Raw genomic sequence first — 21,264 nt, 5'->3', positions numbered from 1 at the left:
AAGTACAACGTTGCCAGCAGGTGAAGAGAGGCGATTCCCTCTAGCCATCACTAGTGAGACTACATCTGGAGTATTGTGATTGTGTTCTGGGATGCCCAGTGCAGAGAGACGTGGGAATATTGCAGCTCGTCTGGTGAAGGGCAGAGAAACTGATTAAGGGGCCAGAGCATCTGACAGACAAGGACAGGCTGAAAAAGTTAGGACTCAGTCCAGCCTCAAGAAGAGATGGTGGGACAGTAGTGGTAAGGAGATTTTATCGATGTTTATAAAAAATCTGATGGGAGAGAATAAAGAAGATGGAGCCAGACAACTTCTCAGTGGTGCCCAGTGAGAGGACAAGAAGCCAAGGAGAGGATAGAATCCACCTGGATGTGGTCTTAGGTGACATGTTCTATTTGATCCTCCTTTGAGTGGGAGGGATTTGGATTAAATGATCTCTAGATATCCATAGATTAAATGATCTCTAGACATTTTTGTCCCCTTGTCTATTGCTTGTCGCTTTTTTCAGGCTGGCCTGACAGGTCCTCTGCAGAAGGAGGAGTTGCAGTTGGGAGTGGATGCTGCTAACAGTGCAGCACAACGATATCAGCAAAGTAAGCATAAGCAAAAATTGCTGCAGTAAAGTAATTATGCAATGTAATCAGAAAGATACGATAGCACAATAATTTGTGTCTATGTGGGGAGATATAAGGTCTTTAAGTATACTTCTTTAAGTATCTTGTTGGCTACTAAGAACATTAAGCAGACACAATTTCCATGATGATGTAGTTGTGTGGGTCCTTTTTTTTTTTTTTTTTCCCTCTCCAGCACTCACTTGGTTTGATCTGCAGAACCTTTCAGTGCTTCAGTGTACAAAATTGTTGCTAAGTATCAGGCAGCAAATGTAGATGACAATGACTTGTATCATAGTTAATTTATTTGTACATCCTACAAAGACTTTATCTTTGAAGGCTTTGTTTTAAGCTTAATACTGAAAATAACTTTTATTGTTTTCCTATAAGAGAATATGTTTATATTTCATATATTGATTGTTCTGTGCTCAGTGCTATACGGAGTTCATCAGTTCTGGTTGCCCAATAATGATTGGTTCAATTCGTATTAGGTAGAAAGCTTTGAGTATAGACACAATAGACATAGAAAAGAAAAATGATTAATAACTGCATGAAAGGAGGAAAAGAAAAAAAGGCAATTCAGAGGCTTCTGATCATCAGAAGACTGAAATAGTGAAACAGTGCTCTGGACTAGTCAAGCAAAAAGATGAACAGGTTTTTAAAAATAATCATTTAAAAGGCGATTGTGTAGCCTGGTTGTCTGCAGCCATGAAAGGCTAACTTTGGAAATACAGATCAGAGAACGTCACTCATTTCCTATAGCTAATGGAAGTTTTCTTATTGGGTATTGAGTGGAATAAAAGTACTCTCATTATTAGGGAATCCACTGTCTGCTTTCCTGATTCCTTGTGCTACTGCTTCTATGAATTTCTAGGGCTGGCTGCAGTGGCCAGAATTAATTCTGCAATTCAAAAGGGCGATGCTGATAAGACTGTAGCAGAATTAATGAATCAAGAGGCCCAGCTACCAGAGGTTTATCCATTTGCTGCAGAACTTTACCAAAGGGAGCTGGCCACCTTGCAGCAACAGAGCTCTGAAGTAAGTACCTTGTTCTCACTTGTTTCTAGGAATAGGTGTGGATCATGGAGTCCACCTTGTCTGGTTTGTTAAACACATTCTCCAGAGCAAACCCATTTTGAGAGCTCATAGAGCTTTGTTAATGTTCAGTCTTTTTTGATGTTTTGTTTAATCCATATGTCTTGAGCTACTGAGCACTGTAAGATTCTATTCCACTCTTGCTTGGCATTCTGGTTTTGTTCATGATACTTTTCTATTTCTATGTCATATAGATTGTTCTTCTGTTTTGTCTCTCACACCCCTATTCCAACAACTACTGGCTAGTGTTTTACATACAACAGTAGTTTGACAGGTGAGTAGAAGGAATTTATCCTCTTTGTATGCAGGGAAACCTCACCCATCCAGAACTATCAGTTGCTGTAGAGATGCTGTCTTCTGTAGCCCTTATTAATAGGGCTTTGGATTCAGGGGATGTGAGTACAGTATGGAAACAGCTGAGCAGCCCAGTCACAGGGCTCACTAACATAGAGGATGAGAATTCCCAGAGGTGAGTATTTCCAAGAGTCATGTCTGCCCTTGATATTGCTTATGCTGTTAGACTTTTTGTGTGGATTTTGTTGTTGTTTGTTTGTTTCGCTCTTTAAGTTCTTTCTGTTTGTCGTTTGTTATTTGTCCCAGCTTTGATTTCATCTCCTTTGGCTCTTGTGTCTTTTTTTTTTTTTTTTTTTTTTTTTTGAATTATTACCTCATACTAGTCTGATATCTGGGCTGTCCTTTGAAGACTTCTCTCAGATTTCACACTAAAGCCAAGTTGTAATACTTCTTTATTCTTTGTGGTAGTAATCCAGTTCACCCACAGCATCTTTTGTCCTGATCACCTCATTTAATGTTAATGTTTTAGTGCTTTTGTCATTTATTTCACTGTTCTTGTATTTATTTGGATTGGCCCACCCAGACATACAGTCTTTCATCTTTGTTTTCTTTCCTCTTTTTGCATTTGCTTCATTTCATTGTTACCTCTTCCATTTTGTTTTTGGTCTTCACACTGTACTGTGTTTTCCCTCACCAGCTTGCTCTGATGTGATTTTTTTTTTCTTTGACAGATATATTGATGATTTGATGAAGCTGAAAGCTCAGACACGTGTAGAAGGAAATGAATTTATCTCATGGAATGATATCCAGTCATGTGTTGATCGTGTGAACACAGCGGTGCATGAAGAACATCAAAGTAAGTTCTTGATTCATACTAGATTGCCTTGAGACTATAAAGGGTGCTAAACCTAGATGCATCAATATCAAAAGTTGTTGATGGACTCATGATTGTGTCATACCTTGTATATGTACGAAAAGCTCAGTTTAGTATAAGGAAGATTTGGTGGTCTGTAGTTAACAGAGCCCTGATAACAGAACTGTTATAGATCAAGCATTCAGGAGTATTTGCAGTATTGCAATCAATATCTTAAAACAGCACATTAATTGCTCTAATGCATGTTGCTATCCTTTTTGTATAACAAAATTGCATCTGTTGTCTGAAATCAGTTTCTAGCATTAGTACCAAATCTTTTGATTTGGCTTCTATCACTCAAACATGACTAAAACTAGTATTGCCAAAATCTGAGTTCAGTGTTGTGAAATCTTGGAGTACTTTGTGCTCTTTCACCGTTATCTGCTGCTAGTTTGTTGGGGCCTTAGTAAGAATATATAAGAAACTGGAGTTTGTGGGGAACTGGACCGATGCCTAGCAATCAAGCACCTGGAGGAGCACTAACCAGCTGGGAATCTGTAGCTGGCCAATGAGAATGCCGCTCCTTAGCGCATGCCCACCTGCACTGGTATAAAGCTCTGCTGCAGACAACAGCAGAGCGGAGTTGACTTCACTTTGCCTAGAGGTGTTGTTCACTCCAGCTCGTGGAGAAGGCTTCGGCACTCGCCACGAGTTAAACCCCCTTCATATTAAAGTGCTGCTCACTCTGATTCGTGGAGTGAGCCTCAGCATTCGAGTGACCCTCGACACTAGTTGAAAATATTTTTCTTGGAATCTTGTTTTCATTATCTTTAATTTCTGCCTTAAGCTTTTCTTCTTCTCTCTTCTGGTCCCTCCTTTGAATGTGCTTTGGTCTTTTGCCCTTTCCAGTGTTTAGTACAATTTTACAAACTCCGGGATGCCCCTTTCCTCTTTCTCTATCCATCTGTGGATCATCTCTGTGTTGATTGCTCTCATATCTAATGATCTGTCATATAGACTTTTTTATGGTAGATGAGGAGTTTGAATGAACAGCAAAGAAATGAATGTACTTTAAAGTTTTATTCCGAGTCCTCTAACTCCTGACTTTATTAATGCTATTTCAAAACAGTTTCTTTGAAGATCAGTGATGGGGGAGTGGGGATCAAATAAATAGGTTTTTTCATTTCAGTTAGGTCATAACTGAAATAGTGATAACCCCAAAAAGTTTTTTTTGAAATGACTGTTGTTCACTTGCGTATTCAAATGTTTATGCCTTTTTTTTTTTTTTTTTTCCTAAAGCACATTTAATTAAATCATCTGTTTGATGCTACTGAAATTTTATGTTCCAGGTGTTGGGACTCAAATCTCAAGTTAGAATTGAAATGCAAACTTATGCTCTTCTAAGAGGCTGGTTTACTTTGTTTGCAGTTAATTCTTTGAGGAAATTTAGAAGCCGTTCTCTTTTGTTTTAAAACTGTGTAACCTACTGCTAGTGGTTAGAACCAGGGTCTACAAAAGCTGAATTAACTGATAACTAACTTGTTGATGAGTAGAAAAAGAGTATGGCTGTACATCTGTGTCCTTTTAATACAAAAGACTGGAAAAGTCTCCAAAAAATCCTTAATCAGAAAATAGACAAAACCCCTATAACAGTTCTAAACATATGGAGCAAGTGCCAGTATCAGATTTCTTGAACAAATCACTCAGGAAGGTAATTCCTGCTGCAAATTGAGAAACGTGATTAAGTAAATGCTTAATTTCTATGCTACTTGTATTTCTGCATTTCAAAAATTTCATTTTAAGTAGTATGTTGAAATACACTTAATACACCATTTATGGCACTAAGCGGCTCTTTTTAGCAGTGATGAAAGACTGGAAATGAACATAATGGTAAAAATTTCAACAAAAGAGAAAGTGTCCCAGACAGTTTTAATGGACTGAAATCCAGAATGGAAATAGGGGAGTCCTAGCAATATTAAGCAGACTGTTGTCAAGTATAAGAGCTCACAGCAGAAGTATAAAAATTCAAATAGTCCGATATCCTGCCTCCTATAGCAGTCCATGTCCTTTAATGAAAGATACAGGAAATCCTGTAATGAGATGAACTGTTCTCAGGGGAAATGCCAGAATTCTTTCATCTTCTGGTGCTTGGTATATACCCTCATGCAAGGACACTTGTCTCCTGTCTGTTCATATATAGTATTGGTCTGTGAAAGTTCTGAAACTATATGAACGCACATCTTCTCCTTCCATTATCCTCACAAATGTTTTCAATTTCAAAAATTACTTTCTAATGAGGAACTCTAATATTTTACTGTACCATAGAGTAATCTTCCCTTGTCCACTTGAGCAAACAAATCAAAGATAATTCCTGTTTATGATAACTGCTCTTCTTTGGTCTTCAGTGCAAATAAACTCCGTGTTTCTGAGATTTCTAAGGAGAAGAGTATGTTTTTAAGGTGAATGTGTGCAAACTGTAGGAGGGAGCAAACAATCTGTACCATAGTCTGTCTGGATGACCTGGAAAGCTGTCAAATTAAGAGCAAAAAGATTATTGAATTTGGGAGGAGGAAGAAATGGATACCACTTAAAGTGGTCTATGCTATGTAACTCTACTCAGACATCCTTGGAATTTCTGACTTAGTTTTCTGTCAATAGGGGGAGCAGGGAATAAATCAGAGGATATGTAGATGTTCCATCCAGTCCTGTTGTATGTGTTTCTGTAACAAAACCAAGGACTTCTCTTTGCAGTCTCTCTGATCTTGAAAGATAAGTGGGAACTTATCATGGAAGTCTTTGCTGATCATGACTTGCTTAACATGTCTATGAGCACAGAATTAGCAGTGGAATGGTGGCATGGATATGTGCAATTAGGGTCTGAGTTTTACAAAACAAAGTCATTTGCATGAAAGAACAGAATGAATTAGAAGAATAAGGGCAATGGACAGTGAAATAAACTCAAAGCCCCTGTGGCTTGTGCTGTGTGGGTGCTCAGACTATACTCTTGCTTTTGAATATTGAAGGTCTCAGTCTGTGGTCAAAGAAGTTCCCATACTCAGTAAAAAAGTTACCTGAAATTTGATGAGAGGAGATGAAAAACACCACAAATTTGGAAGTCTGGGCTTATATGTCTTCCTGTTATTCCTTTCAAATTAATTTTGTATATATGAAGCATTTCTGGGGTTAAAGGGATTTAAATGTTTAAATGATGCTGTTTGACAGCCCAGCCAGTGTGTTAATAATGCCGTTCTTGTGGTGCCCTTGATGGTGGTGATCAGCAGCGCAGAGTCTAGTTGGAGGCCTGTGGTTAGCAGTGTCCCCCAGGGGTCAGTCCTTGGTCCAGTCCTGTTCAATTTATTCATCAATGACCTGGATGAAGGCACAGAGTGCTCCCTCAGCAAGTTTGCTGGTGACACGAAACTGGGAGGACTAGCTGATACCCCAGAGGGCTGCATTGCCATCCAGAGGGACCTGGACAGACTGGACAACTGGGCGGTGAAAAACCTCATGCAATTCAACAAGGCCAAGTGCAAGGTTCTGCACCTGGGGAGGAATAACCCCAGACACCAGTACAGGCTGGGGACCGACCTTCTGGAGAGCAGCTCTGCAGAGAGGGACCTGGGTGTCATGGTGGATGATAAGTTGACTATGAGGCAGCAGTGTGCCCTCGTGGCCAAGAAGGCCAATGGGATCCTGGGGTGCATTAAGAAGAGCGTCTCCAGCAGGTCGAGGGAGGTGATCCTGGCCCTCTACTCAGCCCTGGTGAGGCCGCATCTGGAGTATTGTGTCCAGTTCTGGGCTCCACAGGACAAGAGGGATGTGGAGCTGCTGGAGAGAGGCCAGTGCAGGGCTACGAGGATGATCAGGGGCCTGGAACATCTGCCCTATGAGGAGAGGCTGAGGGAGCTGGGCCTGTTCAGCCTGGAGAAGAGAAGGCTGAGAGGGGACCTGAGCAGTGTCTGTAAGTACCTCAAGGGAGGCAGTGAGGAGGATGGGGCCGGACTGTTTTCAGTGGTGGCCACCAGCAACTAAAGGAAACAGCCAGAAACTGGAGCATCAAAAGTTCCGCAGGAACTTAAGGAAAAATTTCTTAACAGTGAGGGTGACAGAGCACTGCAACAGGCTGCCCAAAGAGGTTGTGGAGTCTCCTTCTCTGGAGATCTTCAAACCTGCTTGGATGCAGTCCTGTGCCACGTGCGTGTGCAGGGGGTTTGGACTAGATGACCTCTAGAGGTCCCTTCCAAACTTAAGTATTCTATGACTCTATGATTCAATGTATTGCTTTCCTTAATTGCTCCTCCATCCGAATAGTCATTCTGTTGGCCAGTCTTCATCCAAAGATGTTCTGTTTTTTTGTATAAATGCTAGTTTTGTGATTTTTTTTTTTCCCCAAACAAAAGTCATGATCCTTGAATGAACTGACCAAATCGAAAAATACAAAACACTGAGCTCTTTCCTTTTTTTTTTTTTTTTTTTTTTTTTCTCTCTCCTGTAAAAAACTTCTTTGTTTTGCAGTGGTCAAACCATGATTCTAGTTGAGCAGGGAATTGAACCAGATGACATCCAGTGGTATATTCCCACCTAAATTACTGTGATTTGCTGGAGATGGTTGCTGTTGATAGGGCATGGATGGTATAGATTTTGTTGCCATGTAACTAACTATAAACGATTTATTTTTCTCAAATTTTACTTAGCTGAATGGGACTCTTGCTATGCTTGCATAGCGCCTTTGGTAGTGCACTTATGTTACTGTTATGAATATATGTGTATATATATGTTCAGTAGACCTTTGAAATAGTAAGTTATTATTAAAAAAATACATTTTATGCAGGCCTTCAACTTTGAAGTTTTCTCTTCAGAGAAGTTAGTACCTTGAAAACCTGTAACCTATGAACTTTGGCCATTTTGGGGTGTAATAGCTGTCTCTTCTCACAGCTCTGAGCTGGATGCCTGAGGATGTAGGACCTTTAATATGGTCTCCCTGAGTGATTATGTTTTTATTACAGTGCCCCTACATTTAATGGACATTTTAAAGTGAAAAATAGTCTCCCCTTTTTTTTTTTTTTTTTAACCAGTAAAAAATATTTTCTGTTAACAATGTTACAGTTCTTGGATGACATCTGGTTTAGAAAGGCTTATTTGCACTTTTTTGGAGCATTGCTTGTGATTTGTTGACCAGAAATGGGTCTTTATATTATATTATATTTATATTATATCCCTTTCTTCTCCAGGGATTTTGGCAATTGGACTTATCAATGAAGCTTTGGATGAGGGGGACGCCAAGAAGACAATTCAAGCATTACAGATTCCTGCTGCGAAACTGGAAGGTGTAACCCCAAAAGTAGCACAGCACTATCAGGATACGCTACTTCGAGCCAAGAGAGAGAAAGCGCAGGTGCGTGAAATTAAATGTATCTCATAAAAAGCTTTTCTATCTGTATAGTATAGTTATTGCAGCAGGAGTACGGGGTCCTGGTTGACAAGTTAACCATGAGCCAGCAATGCGCCCTCGTGGCCAAGGCCAGTGGGATCCTGGCTGCATCAGGGGGAATGTTGCCAGCAGGTCGAGGGAGGTGATCCTGCCTCTCTACTCAGCTCTCATGAGGCCACACCTGGAGTATTGGGTGCAGTTCTGGGCTCCCCAGCGCAGGAGAGATGTGGAGCTTCTAGAGAGGGTCCAGCGTAGAGCAGCAAAGATGACTAAGGGACTGGAGCATCTGTTGTGTGAGGAAAGACTAAGGGAGCTGGGCCTGTTTAGCTTGGTGAACAAAAGACTTCGAGGGGATCTTATCAATAGGTAGGAATACCTGAGTGGAGAATGTAAAGAGGATGGGGCCAAACTTGGTGGTGGCCAGTGAAAGCACAAGGGGGATTGGGTCTGAGTTCAACCAGGAAATTCCATCTCCATTTAGGGAAGAACTACTTTACTGTGAGGGTGAAAGAGCCCTGGAACTGGCTGCTCCGGTGAGACAAAGGTCATGTATGGGGAGAAATAATATGTAACTAGTGATTGCCTCTCCCAAATTCTTAGGGAGACCGTGTTAATTCTAGTAGTTCTGAATTTCTTAAAATAACTCCCTTGCAACCTTAAGGTTGTGGAGGTGGCGTTATTTTTGTTACTTTTGTTACTTTTTAAAATTTCTTTGAGAGTCCTTTATGTCAAATATTTCTGGAGGCTTTATATACGCTTACACAGGGGAAAAAAAAATGAAAATGAAAAAGCTGTTTACTGCTGGCATGTGCTATGTTTAGTGCTGGGTTTGGAGAAAGAAGTGAGCCAGAAATCGTGCTAGTAGTAAATAGTATAAAGTTGCCTGTTGTTCATCTGGTGACACATTTTGTAATAAGGAAACTTTTGGTGATAGTTGAGAACTACCACCCTTATGTAGAGAGTTGCCATTGGCTAAATGTTAATGTGGAGATGGAAAGAGAGGAACATGGCTCCTATTGCTTCATTTAGGAACAGGGATAACGGTGTGCATGCGTGCATTGCACGCAGTACTGTAGTGTGGATGAGATATTGAAATCAATTTTATTCATCTAATTACAAAGTAGTAGACTCTTGTACTTTCATACTTTGAATATTTCAGTAGCCTTAAAAAAAAAAATGGAGCTTGCTTCTATAGTACCAATGCAGAAGTTTACATTGAGTCTAAGACCTATTTTGAGATTACTTTTTTTTCTCTCTCTCCAATAGAGAGAGTAAATGTAAACCCACACAATGCCAATAGTAGGGAACTGAATACATTACTGATGAAAACGATTGAGCAGCTTCCCTACGAAGGGACTTGAAAGGGTTAATGTTCCTCAGAAACCCATTTTGTGCTGAAGCATTTCCTCCTGCTGAGTCAGAATTAAATAATGAACTTTTTAAAGTGTGCACGCAAGTTTGTTCCTGCCTGTGCTGGTGACTTCACTTGGTGTGAAATTGCCTTATTTGGGTACGTGTTAAATTCATGGCTTGTTCCAGCATCACTGCAGTAATTTCAGAAATTGTGAGGTCATATTACTGGAAGTGTTTGGGGGAAAATAGTTACAAACTTTAATCAATCTTAAGTCAATCTTAAATTACTTAACAACTAGCAATTTCTAAATCTCAGGATTATAGTTGGCAGTAAGGCACTCTTGAGTTGCTTGTGTGATGGGGGAGCATGTATGACTGTTTTTCATGAACTAAGTACAAAAAAAGGCAGACCCTTTAATGTGGTGTGCTGTGTGTACCTGCCTGAAAGTTTTCAGCAGAAAAAACATAGGATGATTTTGATGGTCTGTGGGTTGATTTCCGCTAGTAGAGGCCATGATAGAGAAAATTGGTTTTTTGGGTATCAGGACTAAACGGTTTTTGACTGGGAGGCAGTGTGTGGTGTCTGCTAATGCTGTAGTCTTTGCTGGTCACAAATTCACATGATGTCCTTGTGCTGAGATCAAATAGAAAGATGTTGAAATGCTGCTTCTTCTGCAAACTAATATATTGACTTGCTGAGTGCAGATTATTCCACTTCACAAAAATACAATGAAGATAAATTCCCTCTTAATTCTCTTTAGGATACTCAGGATGAGACAGCTGTACTTTGGCTAGATGAAATTCAGGATGGGATTTATAGGGCTAACAAGGACACAGAGGAGTCTCAGAGGTGTAAGTATTATAGTATATATTTCAAGTAATCCCTGTTACCAGTCTAATACTGGTTACTTAAGGAAAGGTGCAGAGCTAGAAGTGTCATGTAAATAGGTCAGTGGAAGTCAATTACACTTTTGTGCTTTGGATGTGATAGATTTTCTTTGGTGAGTGGATGTCAAATTCTTTAAATGTTAAATTTCTCAACGTCCCTCTTAGTATGCTGGGTTATTTTTTCTGGTTTTGCTTGTGATCGTGTTAACTCATTAAACACATTTCTCAAGCAGACTAATGACTGTAGCTAACTGTGCATCTCCTGTGGTGGATAATTAAGTGCGAGAATATGAATGTGCACAATTTAAATGTTATTGCCTGCTTCACATGAGCTTATTATTCCTCTGCTGAATTGTTGTCTTGCCTCAGTTCTTTTATGTGTTACTAGGCTACATCACACTTACTTTAAAACACAGACCACAGTATACATCAGTAATATACACCTTTCCTCTTTATTGCAGTTTTCAGGCAAACTGACCCACCCAGCAATTACATCCTGTTCTTCTGTAATAACATTTTCTGCCTCTAGCAGTAAACCACTTCCTGTTATTTGCTTGCTTTTTTGTTGTTGTTGTTTTTGTTGTTCCTGAGAAAAGTTTTCTTTTTGGTCAGTCCTGCTGTAAGCAGAAGGTTGGACTACAATTCCTCAGAGGTTGCTCTAACCTAAGTACTTCATGCATTTGTGTATCAGTTATGTAGAGTTGACAGCCCAGCTGACTCCCCTTATTCTCAGTCTTGACGCAGCAATCGGCTTTCTTTTATATTTGTGCTTTATCTGTTTTTGTTTTTTGTTTATGGATATTTTGAAAGGGATCAAGATCAATAGATTTACTTAAATGAAATAAAATAGTTTTTATTTATTTATTTATTACATTCTCCATGGCTTAGTTGTTTTTGATGCCCATATTTGGTCAGTGAATTCTGCTATTAACTGTCTAAAACAAACAAAAAAAAGTGGTAGGACAGTAGTTTACCCATTCATCTTGATATTTGTTCCCAGCAGTACCAGTATAATACACTGTTTCCCCATCCTCACGTGCACCTTGGCAAGGCAGCAGTTGGAATATCATGTCAAGGAACATTTGGTGAAGTGCAGGATAATTTATTTTCCCTTAAAGATACTACAAATCTTCAGTATTCTTAGTTATGCATTTGTGAATAGCCATTTTTGCAATATTATCTAATGCTGAAAGTTATTATAACTCTGCTTTGCTTTATATCTCAGCTTTGCTATCCTCTGTGATAGTGTAATTCTTTTGCTCGTTTTCCTTGTGCAAATATGTCTGTGTGTGTCACAGTTTTGGAATACCTCTGGAACTGCATTTTATTTTCCTCTTTCTTTACCTCCTGCCCTTCTCTGCTCCTGGTGTTTCAGATTTTGCATTGTTTACAAGCTACTCATGCTTACTCATGCTGCTGCTGTTATCGCTAGAGATGGTGTTAATTTTTTGAAATGAACCCTTATATACAGCTGGCAGAGTGGCTTGGTTCTGCTAGGAGAAGCTGTCTCAACTAAAACTGTTGTCAGATTTGAGCTAGGTGGAAGGATGAAACTGTTGTAGAAAAGTATTGTGGATAAATCTGTACCACGTCAAGGCTCGGAAGGACCCGCAAATAATGTGCTCAGGGGCACCATGTTATATATGGCTTGATGCCTCTGAATTGCAAGATGTCTCACTTTTATATGTGTATGTTACATTTGCATGCACACAAAGACATGTGCTCGTGCTCTTCAGGTGTGTGCATGTGCATATTGCCATCCTCTATTTTGTTTTTCTGTTTACTATGAAATATTGAGCCCTTGAATTTCAAAGTAACATGCTGCCTTGTGTTACCCAAGTTTCCTTAGGAATCCTGGCCATTAACGAAGCAGTAGATCATGGTGATATTAGCCTGACCCTGAGTGCCTTGCGCTCACCGGATGTTGGGCTATATGGAGTCACTCCTGAGTGTGCTGAGACATACCATCGAGAACTGGCAGAAATCAAGAGAAGAAAAAGGGCAACAGGTGAACCTCAAATAGTTAACTATTGGTGAGAGCAAGTAAATCCAAGATTATTATGTGCAGAACAGGAGCCAGAGAAAAATCAGTCTCTGAGTAGGGGGAAGTCTGGTGCTCTAAGTGGAAAAGGGGGGTTATTTATAAGCTGAAGTAAAAATAAGTATATAAATAGTGGAATCTTCTTAATTTTTAGAATGTGCTGCTTTAGGTAGTTGTCATGTTAGTTCATTGGTGGTCTCAGAAAGATGTATGTCCTCTTGTTTGGGGGAAGGTGCATCTGTATATGTTTACTTCCTAATTGTAATATTTGTATTCTGGAAAAACAATATGCTTGGTTTTGAGATGCTGTGGTTTCTGTTCTTAGGGAACAATAACAGTGAATGGGTGAAACACTGGGTGAGAGGAGGCTATCATTATTACCATAACCTGCAGACCAAAGAGGGCGGGTGGGATGAACCAGACAGATTTGTGCAAAATGACACACAGCTGTCACGGGAGGAGATACAGGTAAGGCAGACAAGTTCTTTCTCGGAAAAGATGACATTCCCATTCTGCTGGTCTTCAGTGTAACTTAAAGAATTAATGCTTCAATACAGTAGATTGTGTTCTCTGTTATGATAGCAAGTATAGTAATGCATTTATTACATTATGCGTTATCAGACTCTGTCAAAATTCCTTGTCCCATTTTAGAAAACTAATATCTTAGGTTAAATAACCATGATGTTGCTGTTCACTGAAAAGCAATTTGGAAGTTTCTTTTGTACACAATAGAGAAAGCTAATGTAGCACCACTTTTTCGTGTGCCAATTCTGTCTTTGTATTGCTGCTTTTTTTTTTTTTTTCCCGCCGTAACGCTAATCCAGAGCACTATCTCTGGAGTCACTGCTGCATACAATCGAGAACAACTGTGGCTGGCCAATGAGAATCTGATTACAAGACTTCAGGCTTGCTGTCGAGGATATCTTGTTCGCCAGGAATTCAACTCAAGAATGAATTTTTTGAAGAAACAAGTTCCAGCAATCACTTGCATTCAGGTAGTGATATCCTCTAATTCTAAGACACATACTCTGCAGATGTTCTCTCTACACAGAGAATGTCAAGATACTCTTGACATTCAGTTGATACAGGTATTTTCATTCAGTTTTAGCACTCAGTGGTTTCCACTTCATTTTGCAAGTTATCTAAAGATATTTTTTGCCAAAAGAGTTTTTGCATGTGGTTTGCTTTTCCATGTGATACAAAATGAATAAATTCTGGGGTAGAATTTCAGGGAGAAAAACATATCTGAGGAAGGTCTTTCCATCATTTTATTGCCCAATTCAGTATTTTGGGAATAGGGCAATATCAGATATGTCATATCTTTATGCAGATAATACCATGTGATTAATTTGTGATTCATGACAAATAGAAAAGAAACAACATATTCTTCAGTATTCCAAGTTAAGATTCCCTTTCTGTCCTCCGATTTTAATTTTTAGAGGGATCTGGAGGATTGAGGAGATTAAATGATATGATATGATATGGTATTCAGTGGAAACTTGGGCACTGTCAGGAGCACAGTCAAAAAATCTTTCTCCAGTATTGGTACTGGAATATATGTAAATACATGCTTTGTACATTATCATGACTTTATTTTCTGAGCGATATATGTGTGTTCATTTCTGCCTAAATAATTCATATACTCGTGTCTGAGGGTATGAATATGTTTTTTCTATATCAATTTTTATTATGTGTGTGTGTGTGTGTGTATATATATATATAATTTTAACTCACACACACTTCTATGTGTGTGAGTGTATGTATGTATAAGTAAAAACAAAACGTTTCAACTGATTAAATTAAAACCCTCTCTGTTTATGCATAGTAGTTATGTCCTTCCAAAAACTCATCTAACTTTTGTCCCAAGTATTGATATCAGGAAAAATAAAGCAGATGAGCATGTTTTCTGTTTTCAGTCCCAGTGGCGTGGCTACAAGCAGAGGAGGGCATATCAAATTCGTTTGGATTATCTGCGAGCACATAAGGACCAAGTAGTGAAGGTACACTTCTGGGAGAAACCTATTCTAAATGCAATAAAACAAATGCTAAAAGAAAAGAATGTTCAGATTATATGAGCTGTTCTTAGAGCAGCTGTAGAGTTATTCACTCTGGATTATTTCACATGTCAGGATTATTAATCATTCCTTAGTGAAGTCAAGATAATGCGTGAGCTTTTGTTCATTAAAAGGACTAGGAGATACATTAGTGTGTTTTTTTTTTTTTTTCTCCTCCTCTTTTAGAAGAGAGAAGGAGGGAGGAAGAAACAGGAGCAGATGGGAGAGGCAGTAGTAAAATAAAACAGTAGCAGAGGAAAAGGCAATAATTTGTCCTCTGTTTCTTAGGAAGCATTTTCTAGGAAGCATTTCCTAACTTTCAGTGTGACTTCACTTATATACAGCTTAGCCCATTATTCAAAATTGCTCTGTTCATTTGTTATACTATCTGTCTACCCTCTTGAAATTATAATAATTAATTTTTGTAAAATTTATAAATTGCAGCGATTTGCCAGCCTTACAACTCAGGTGTACCTGGGGCAAAAAATATATATTTGTTGCTTTAATATTTTGTTTAGCGTTAGTTGTAATTCTTTCTCCCTCCCATTCTTCGCTAGTTGTTGTAGTTGTATTTCTCTGTATTTTGTAATCTTTTTGGAATGAAAGTTTCTATCTGGAAATTTGCTCATATTTCTGCAGATTCAGTCAATGACCAGGATGTATCAAGCCAGAAGGCGTTACAGAGATCGTCTGCAGTATTTCAGAGATCATGTAAGAGGCTGATCTGTTAAATTAATGCAGTACCTGGCTTTTGCATTATGTGTTGGTTAGTTCAATTGCTTATTTTTTTTATTATCCTAGATAAATGATGTTGTAAAAATTCAAGCATTTATCCGAGCAAACAAAGCACGAGAAGACTACAAAACTCTCAGTAAGTATTGCTAAAAGTGTAAAAGTGATGTGCCTTGATACTCTATCTGCCAGGGATGTTGCTCTTGTATTCTGTAACACCAAGGCAGTTTTGAAGAACAAAGGGGATGAAATTGGTAAGGGTAGTGCATTGATTAGGGTGCTCTTGAGGCTGAAGGGAAACTTGATTCCAGACTACTTTTGTTGCTGAGAAATAGAACTGCAACTTTTGAATCAGCTTCAGCAGTGTGAACTGTACTATGTTGATATTTGCTTGATTCTTTGCTGTTCATTTCTCTTGTAATTTACCCGAAATAGGAAATTTCAAATGTTGTCAGAAATTGTTCACACTTAGTGGTAGTAGTTTTATCTTGGCCAGACTGCTTCCTCATGTGATATTTAAGCGCAGATGAGGCAGGCATTAACTTCAAATGTTGTCTGTTGCCAAGAGAGAGTGTGAAGTCTCCATCCTTGGAGATAATCAAAAGCCATCCAGACAGGGTCCTGGGCAATGTGCTTTAGGTCATGCTGCTTAAGCAGGAGAGTTTGACTAGATAATCTGCAAAAATCAACCAATCTGTGATTCTGTCTGCTGATGTTTTTTCACCTATTTTTAGTTAATGCTGAAAATCCACCCATGGCCGTGGTACGAAAATTTGTCCACTTGCTTGATCAAAGTGACCAAGATTTTCAGGAGGAGCTTGAGCTAATGAAGCTGCGGGAGGAAGTTGTAACTTTGATCCGATCCAATCAGCAACTGGAGAATGACCTCAATCTGATGGACATCAAAATTGGGCTGCTAGTGAAAAACAAAATTACATTGCAGGTAGGAAATGCACGAAAGAAAAGCAGCTACGAGTTCAACTGAGATGGGTTGCAGTTAAGAGGGAGAACTCCTGTCCTTTGTTGCTCGGTTGCTCTGGGACAGCTGGAAGTATTGCCCTAGATTTGCAAAGATTACCAAATACAATAATTTTTAACCTTTCCAGAGATCTGCTTGACACTATCTCTGTAAGCTTTTATTTCAGTCCACTCATTTAATGTAAAAGCCCAAAAGCTCTTCTCTAGGAGGAGGAGAAATAGGATGTGAAGCTTTAAAAACAAAACAAAAACTTAAACTAATAAAACTCATGTCAGACTATCTTGACCTAATGAAAGCAAGAGATTCTGTGTTTGAAGACTTGAGAGCTCTGCTTTGCTGCTACTTTGTGGTTAACCAAGTGACATGCTGTTAGAGAGAGAGATGATTTCTGAGGTAGGAGACATGCTCATGCCTCTTGGTGACCTGGTTGACTAAAGGAGGCCCAGACTATCACTTGGTTGATGTGATTAATTCCACAAAAAAAAAGGGGGGGAGGCAAACTAACACCTCCTCACTCCAGAGGGGCAGCTTGCTGATATAGCTGAAATTCTAGTCAGCTTTTGATTTGGCTGTGGATGGCATGAATCTGATCTCCACGTAGGATCTGGATCATTTCAGAAGAATTTTATTTGTGAGAGAGGCTGTACCTTTCGGGCAGGTGCCTGCAGTGAAAAGTACCATTGCTCACAGAGTATGTAGAGGTAGTGAGGTAGCTGAATATAGGGCATGATTTTAAGGCTTTAAGCCCCATTTAAAAGAGCATTTTCAAACATCTTCAGACATTTTGAAACATCTTCAAACATCTTAGCTCTGATAATAATTGCTCTCAAGAGTGACTAACCCTTCTAGGAGGACGTGACAAATAGAGGAAGTCAAGCCTAAAGTACAAAGACTGCTATGCTATAACGTAACATGCTCCACTTTAACATCATCGCGAGTACATTCAGCCTGCCTTTCTGTGTACAAGAGAAGTAGGCTCTGACATGCAGCTCTTCCCAGTACTACACATTGCTAAATATTTAGAGTGGAATCTATCCTTTTTTTCCTAGGACGTTGTTTCTCATAGCAAAAAACTTACCAAGAAGAATAAGGAACAGCTCTCTGACATGATGATGCTGAATAAACAAAGAGGAGGTCTGAAAGCTTTGAGTAAAGAGAAGAGAGAAAAGCTGGAAGCATATCAGCATTTGTTTTACTTACTTCAGGTATGTACTTCTGTTGCTGTTCTTAGAGTATTCAATAACCTGTTTTCATAGAGGATTTTTTTTTTTTTTTGCCTGGACCTTGCTTATGCACAATATTTTTGCAGCGTCTGACTTCCCAGCAATAATGGGCTGTGAATTTTCCTTGTTGTTGCAGACTAATCCAACCTACTTGGCCAAGCTGATTTTTCAGATGCCTCAGAACAAATCCACCAAGTTCATGGATTCTGTAATCTTCACGCTATATAACTATGCATCCAATCAGAGAGAGGAATACCTGTTGTTGCGGCTTTTCCAAACAGCGTTGCAGGAGGAGATCAAGTATGTGGTAACGTATAGTATAGCCTTGTTGATGAATCAGTTCTCGGAGTTTCTAGAACCGAGACGACTTTCACATGATCTCATGCTAATATGCAGATAATTTTAAAGTGTCCCTTTTTTCAGCTCTTCCCATTTTATATCTGTTCTTAATGCAGTCTAGAAAGGAGTTGAGCATGTCCATCCGTGAGGATGAGGGCTCTCTACTGTAGTCAAGATTTTGCTACCCAAGAAGGCAATTTCCTTTGCCCTAGTGAAGAATTAGCCTAAAATTCAGTCTAACCTGAATAATGTTTGATTATAAAAATCTCTAGTAAATTGCTTTTTTTTTTTTTCCCCTCCTAGAGCTTCCTTTGCTAGCCAGGGAGAGAGGTACAGAGAGTGTTTTTGTTTTTTAACTGGTTTTCTAAAAGCTAGTGATGAGAATGCTGAAACCAAGGAGTTTGTATTATTTGGTTGTCGCACTGAATGTCAGTCTTGGGGAACCTGACTGTCCTCAGGAATATTTTGTTTGGTCAGTCAGGCCTTAAGAGTTTGGTGTTATGACTGCAGTTCCCTTTAACACAGAGTTGCACAAGTTGCTCAAGAAGAATGTATAGTAAAAATTTGGGGGAGACTATTCTGACATTTATTTAGAGTTTGTTTTATGCCCTGAAACAAACAAACTACTTAAAGAGTTTTGTTATTTTTTACATTCGTGTTCAGAGTAGTTCAGGAAAGCGTAGATACTTCTTTCTCTGCTGCTGTATTTACTGGAGTGGTATACTAGGAGTGACTTTTGTTCTGATAAGCTTGCTTATTTTGAACACGGGAAGAAACCTACAGTTCCTACTACATACATCAACCACCCTCTGTTCCTTTTGTATTTTTGTTGTCAAATGAAGTGTATAGTTGAATTAGCATTAATTGTCATCAGGCTGACTACTTGTCAGGCTGTGTTGCCATTTCCAAGAAAGATGCGTAAGTTCCACTTCTCATCTATCTCAAAAATGATCCAATACTACTGTACAGTGTTGCAGCGTATTGTTGTATAAAGATTTTTAGTACAAATGCTTCTGTTTCCTGATGGTGACACTCTGACACTTGGCTTTATGCTGATGGGTGCATGTAAAAGCCGTTATGTGTACTTTATATTTAATTCAAATTCTTTCTTCTTCAGATCAAAAGTAGACCAGATACATGAGATTGTGACGGGCAATCCTACTGTTATTAAAATGGTGGTAAGTTTCAACCGTGGTGCCCGTGGTCAGAATGCTCTGAGACAGATCCTGGCACCAGTTGTGAAGGAAATCATTGATGACAAATCACTCAATATCAAAACTGATCCTGTGGATATATACAAGTCCTGGGTTAACCAGATGGAGTCTCAGACTGGTGAGGCCAGGTATGATAACTGTTTACTACTACATTTTTCAGCTCCTTTGTGCTGCTCTGTTAATTCTTCCAAATCATTCTTGGCTTCACGGCATGCATCCATCCAAATGTGATACCAGCTTTTTCTCCTCAAATCAGGGTTGAGGGTTTTGGAAGGAGGTCTTATTATAGTTGGAAGACAAAATGGTCTTTGTATCGGCACTACAGTGTGCTGAATTCAAAGTTAGTGGTAAGATGCCGTCTAACCTAGAAGAGATGATGGGAGAAGTAGTACTTGGGAATCAGTTCCATGTCGGTTCTTGTTCATGTCATCTATATCCAGTGTAATATTCAATACTGTGCTAGCATACAGAATCTTCTTTGTGGGAGCAAAAGCACAACATCAAATTTCTTAGTCCTCTAATCTTTCAAATTAGTGTAAGCCGCTGACGAGAATTAGATTGCAGAACCTCGGTGTAATGGATTATTTTTATTTATTTGTTTATTCAAGAGAGTCATTTTGGAATCTTTGCTTCAGTGTGTGAGCTTGAAACATCAGATGTCACAGACAGCACTTTTTTGCCTAGAGTGCATGTTTTTATGCTGTGCTAAGGGTACAGCTTTGATTTAGCTGGGTCTCCTAACAATGTTCAATGCAAGGGAAACAGCGAAAGTAAAAGCAAGAAATCCCCAGCACCTCTAGGGCCGAAAAGGTGGACCGAAAGCAATGCTTAGCTCTTGACAACCAAGTGAATGTAACCTTGTTCGTTTTCATCATTAGAATTTCTGTCTAGCCCTCTCTGAAATAGTCACTTTCTTGTGTTTGATCTCTTTCAAATAGCAAACTGCCATACGATGTTACACCTGAACAAGCGCTAACTCATGAAGAGGTGAGGACACGCCTGGATGCCTCAGTCAGAAACATGAGGACGGTGACGGACAAGTTCTTGTCTGCTATTGTTAGTTCAGTGGACAAAATCCCGTGAGTCTGGTACAACTGTACTGTTTTAAAGAAGTTACTGATGTAAAGTAGTACTGTAGCAGCAGTTTTACTTGCTTTTTCTTTCTTCCAAAGTTACGGAATGCGCTTCATTGCCAAAGTGCTAAAAGACTCCCTGCATGAGAAATTCCCTGATGCTGGTGAGGATGAGCTTCTGAAGGTGAGGGCCTGAACACATTTGCAAATAACTCTCAGCCTGCTGGGCTGTGGCAAGTGTATCTTGCTCTTCTCCTGTGTGCAAGCATGTGAGTGTGCACTTGTGTGTGGAGGGGTGGGGGGTGAGAGAGGGTATAGAAGTATATAGAGTGCTATACACCCTTCTCTTAAGGTTATAAAATAATTCACATTTGGATATTTGATTGTTAGTTTCATACACAACACCCGAGATGTAATGAAGCCTTCAAAAGAAGGCAGCCTCTTGCTTCTGCTTTGCTTTTAATATCTTTTGGAAGTTTGCTCCTTTAGGTTTCTTGACTTGGGGTACTCTTGCTGCTAGGAAGAAAACCTTGGTTTTGCTTGGTATTGATCATAGCTAGCTGATCTTTTCTTAAAGAGACAATGTCAAGTAAAAAAATGCTGTACCTAAATTCTGATGTTCCTAGTTACCATGCATATAACGCTCTATGACATTTAAACAGCAATAACTAACTGCCCATGAGTTCTAGTCTGTTTTGTATTTTTTTTTCAGGAAGTTTGGAGAACTAGAAGTATACTCAAGAGTAGGTGCGCTCAAATGAGTATAGCTTTCTGGTTTTCACTTTTTTTAGTAGCCTTTTGTAATCGTCCAAGCCTTTATGTCCATGAATCTTTTGCTTGTTAATTAAACGAACTTCTTACCTCAGAATACTTGACATATCTCTTTAAACTTCCCTGCCTCTACTTCATTAAAAAATATTTATCAATCTGAATGCTGTTTTCTTCTCTCTTCTAGTTCTGTGCTTTCCCATTCTGAGGCATCGATTCTTTCTATGCAGGTGAATTAATTTTTTCCATCTGTAAATTTAGGTGGAAAAGTGCGGTTTTCATTAGTCCTCGTGGAAACAACGTAACTGTCCACATA

General features: G+C 39.2%; 1 protein-coding gene across 1 annotated transcript in view; it reads left to right on the top strand.

Annotated features, from left to right (window-relative positions):
• Positions 1-21,264, top strand: part of IQGAP1 (IQ motif containing GTPase activating protein 1) — a 55,871-nt gene that overhangs the window by 22,557 nt on the left and 12,050 nt on the right. Inside the window, exons 11-28 of the mRNA XM_088529506.1 lie at positions 509-593; positions 1,486-1,649; positions 2,015-2,175; positions 2,732-2,856; positions 8,085-8,248; positions 10,399-10,489; positions 12,366-12,533; positions 12,892-13,034; positions 13,391-13,561; positions 14,483-14,566; positions 15,260-15,331; positions 15,422-15,491; positions 16,087-16,295; positions 17,381-17,536; positions 17,691-17,854; positions 19,011-19,235; positions 20,046-20,186; positions 20,280-20,364. Coding sequence (XP_088385632.1) covers positions 509-593; positions 1,486-1,649; positions 2,015-2,175; positions 2,732-2,856; positions 8,085-8,248; positions 10,399-10,489; positions 12,366-12,533; positions 12,892-13,034; positions 13,391-13,561; positions 14,483-14,566; positions 15,260-15,331; positions 15,422-15,491; positions 16,087-16,295; positions 17,381-17,536; positions 17,691-17,854; positions 19,011-19,235; positions 20,046-20,186; positions 20,280-20,364 — 2,478 coding nt within the window. The remainder of the gene's footprint in view (positions 1-508; positions 594-1,485; positions 1,650-2,014; positions 2,176-2,731; positions 2,857-8,084; positions 8,249-10,398; positions 10,490-12,365; positions 12,534-12,891; positions 13,035-13,390; positions 13,562-14,482; positions 14,567-15,259; positions 15,332-15,421; positions 15,492-16,086; positions 16,296-17,380; positions 17,537-17,690; positions 17,855-19,010; positions 19,236-20,045; positions 20,187-20,279; positions 20,365-21,264) is intronic.

Source organism: Tinamus guttatus, unplaced genomic scaffold (genome assembly GCF_059628265.1).
Source record: "Tinamus guttatus ecotype Peru unplaced genomic scaffold, ASM5962826v1 Tinamus_guttatus_pri_ptg000004l, whole genome shotgun sequence".
NCBI lineage: Eukaryota > Metazoa > Chordata > Aves > Tinamiformes > Tinamidae > Tinamus > Tinamus guttatus.
The sequence above is the reverse complement of the archived record's forward strand: the minus strand, read 5'-3'. Positions and strand labels throughout refer to the sequence as shown.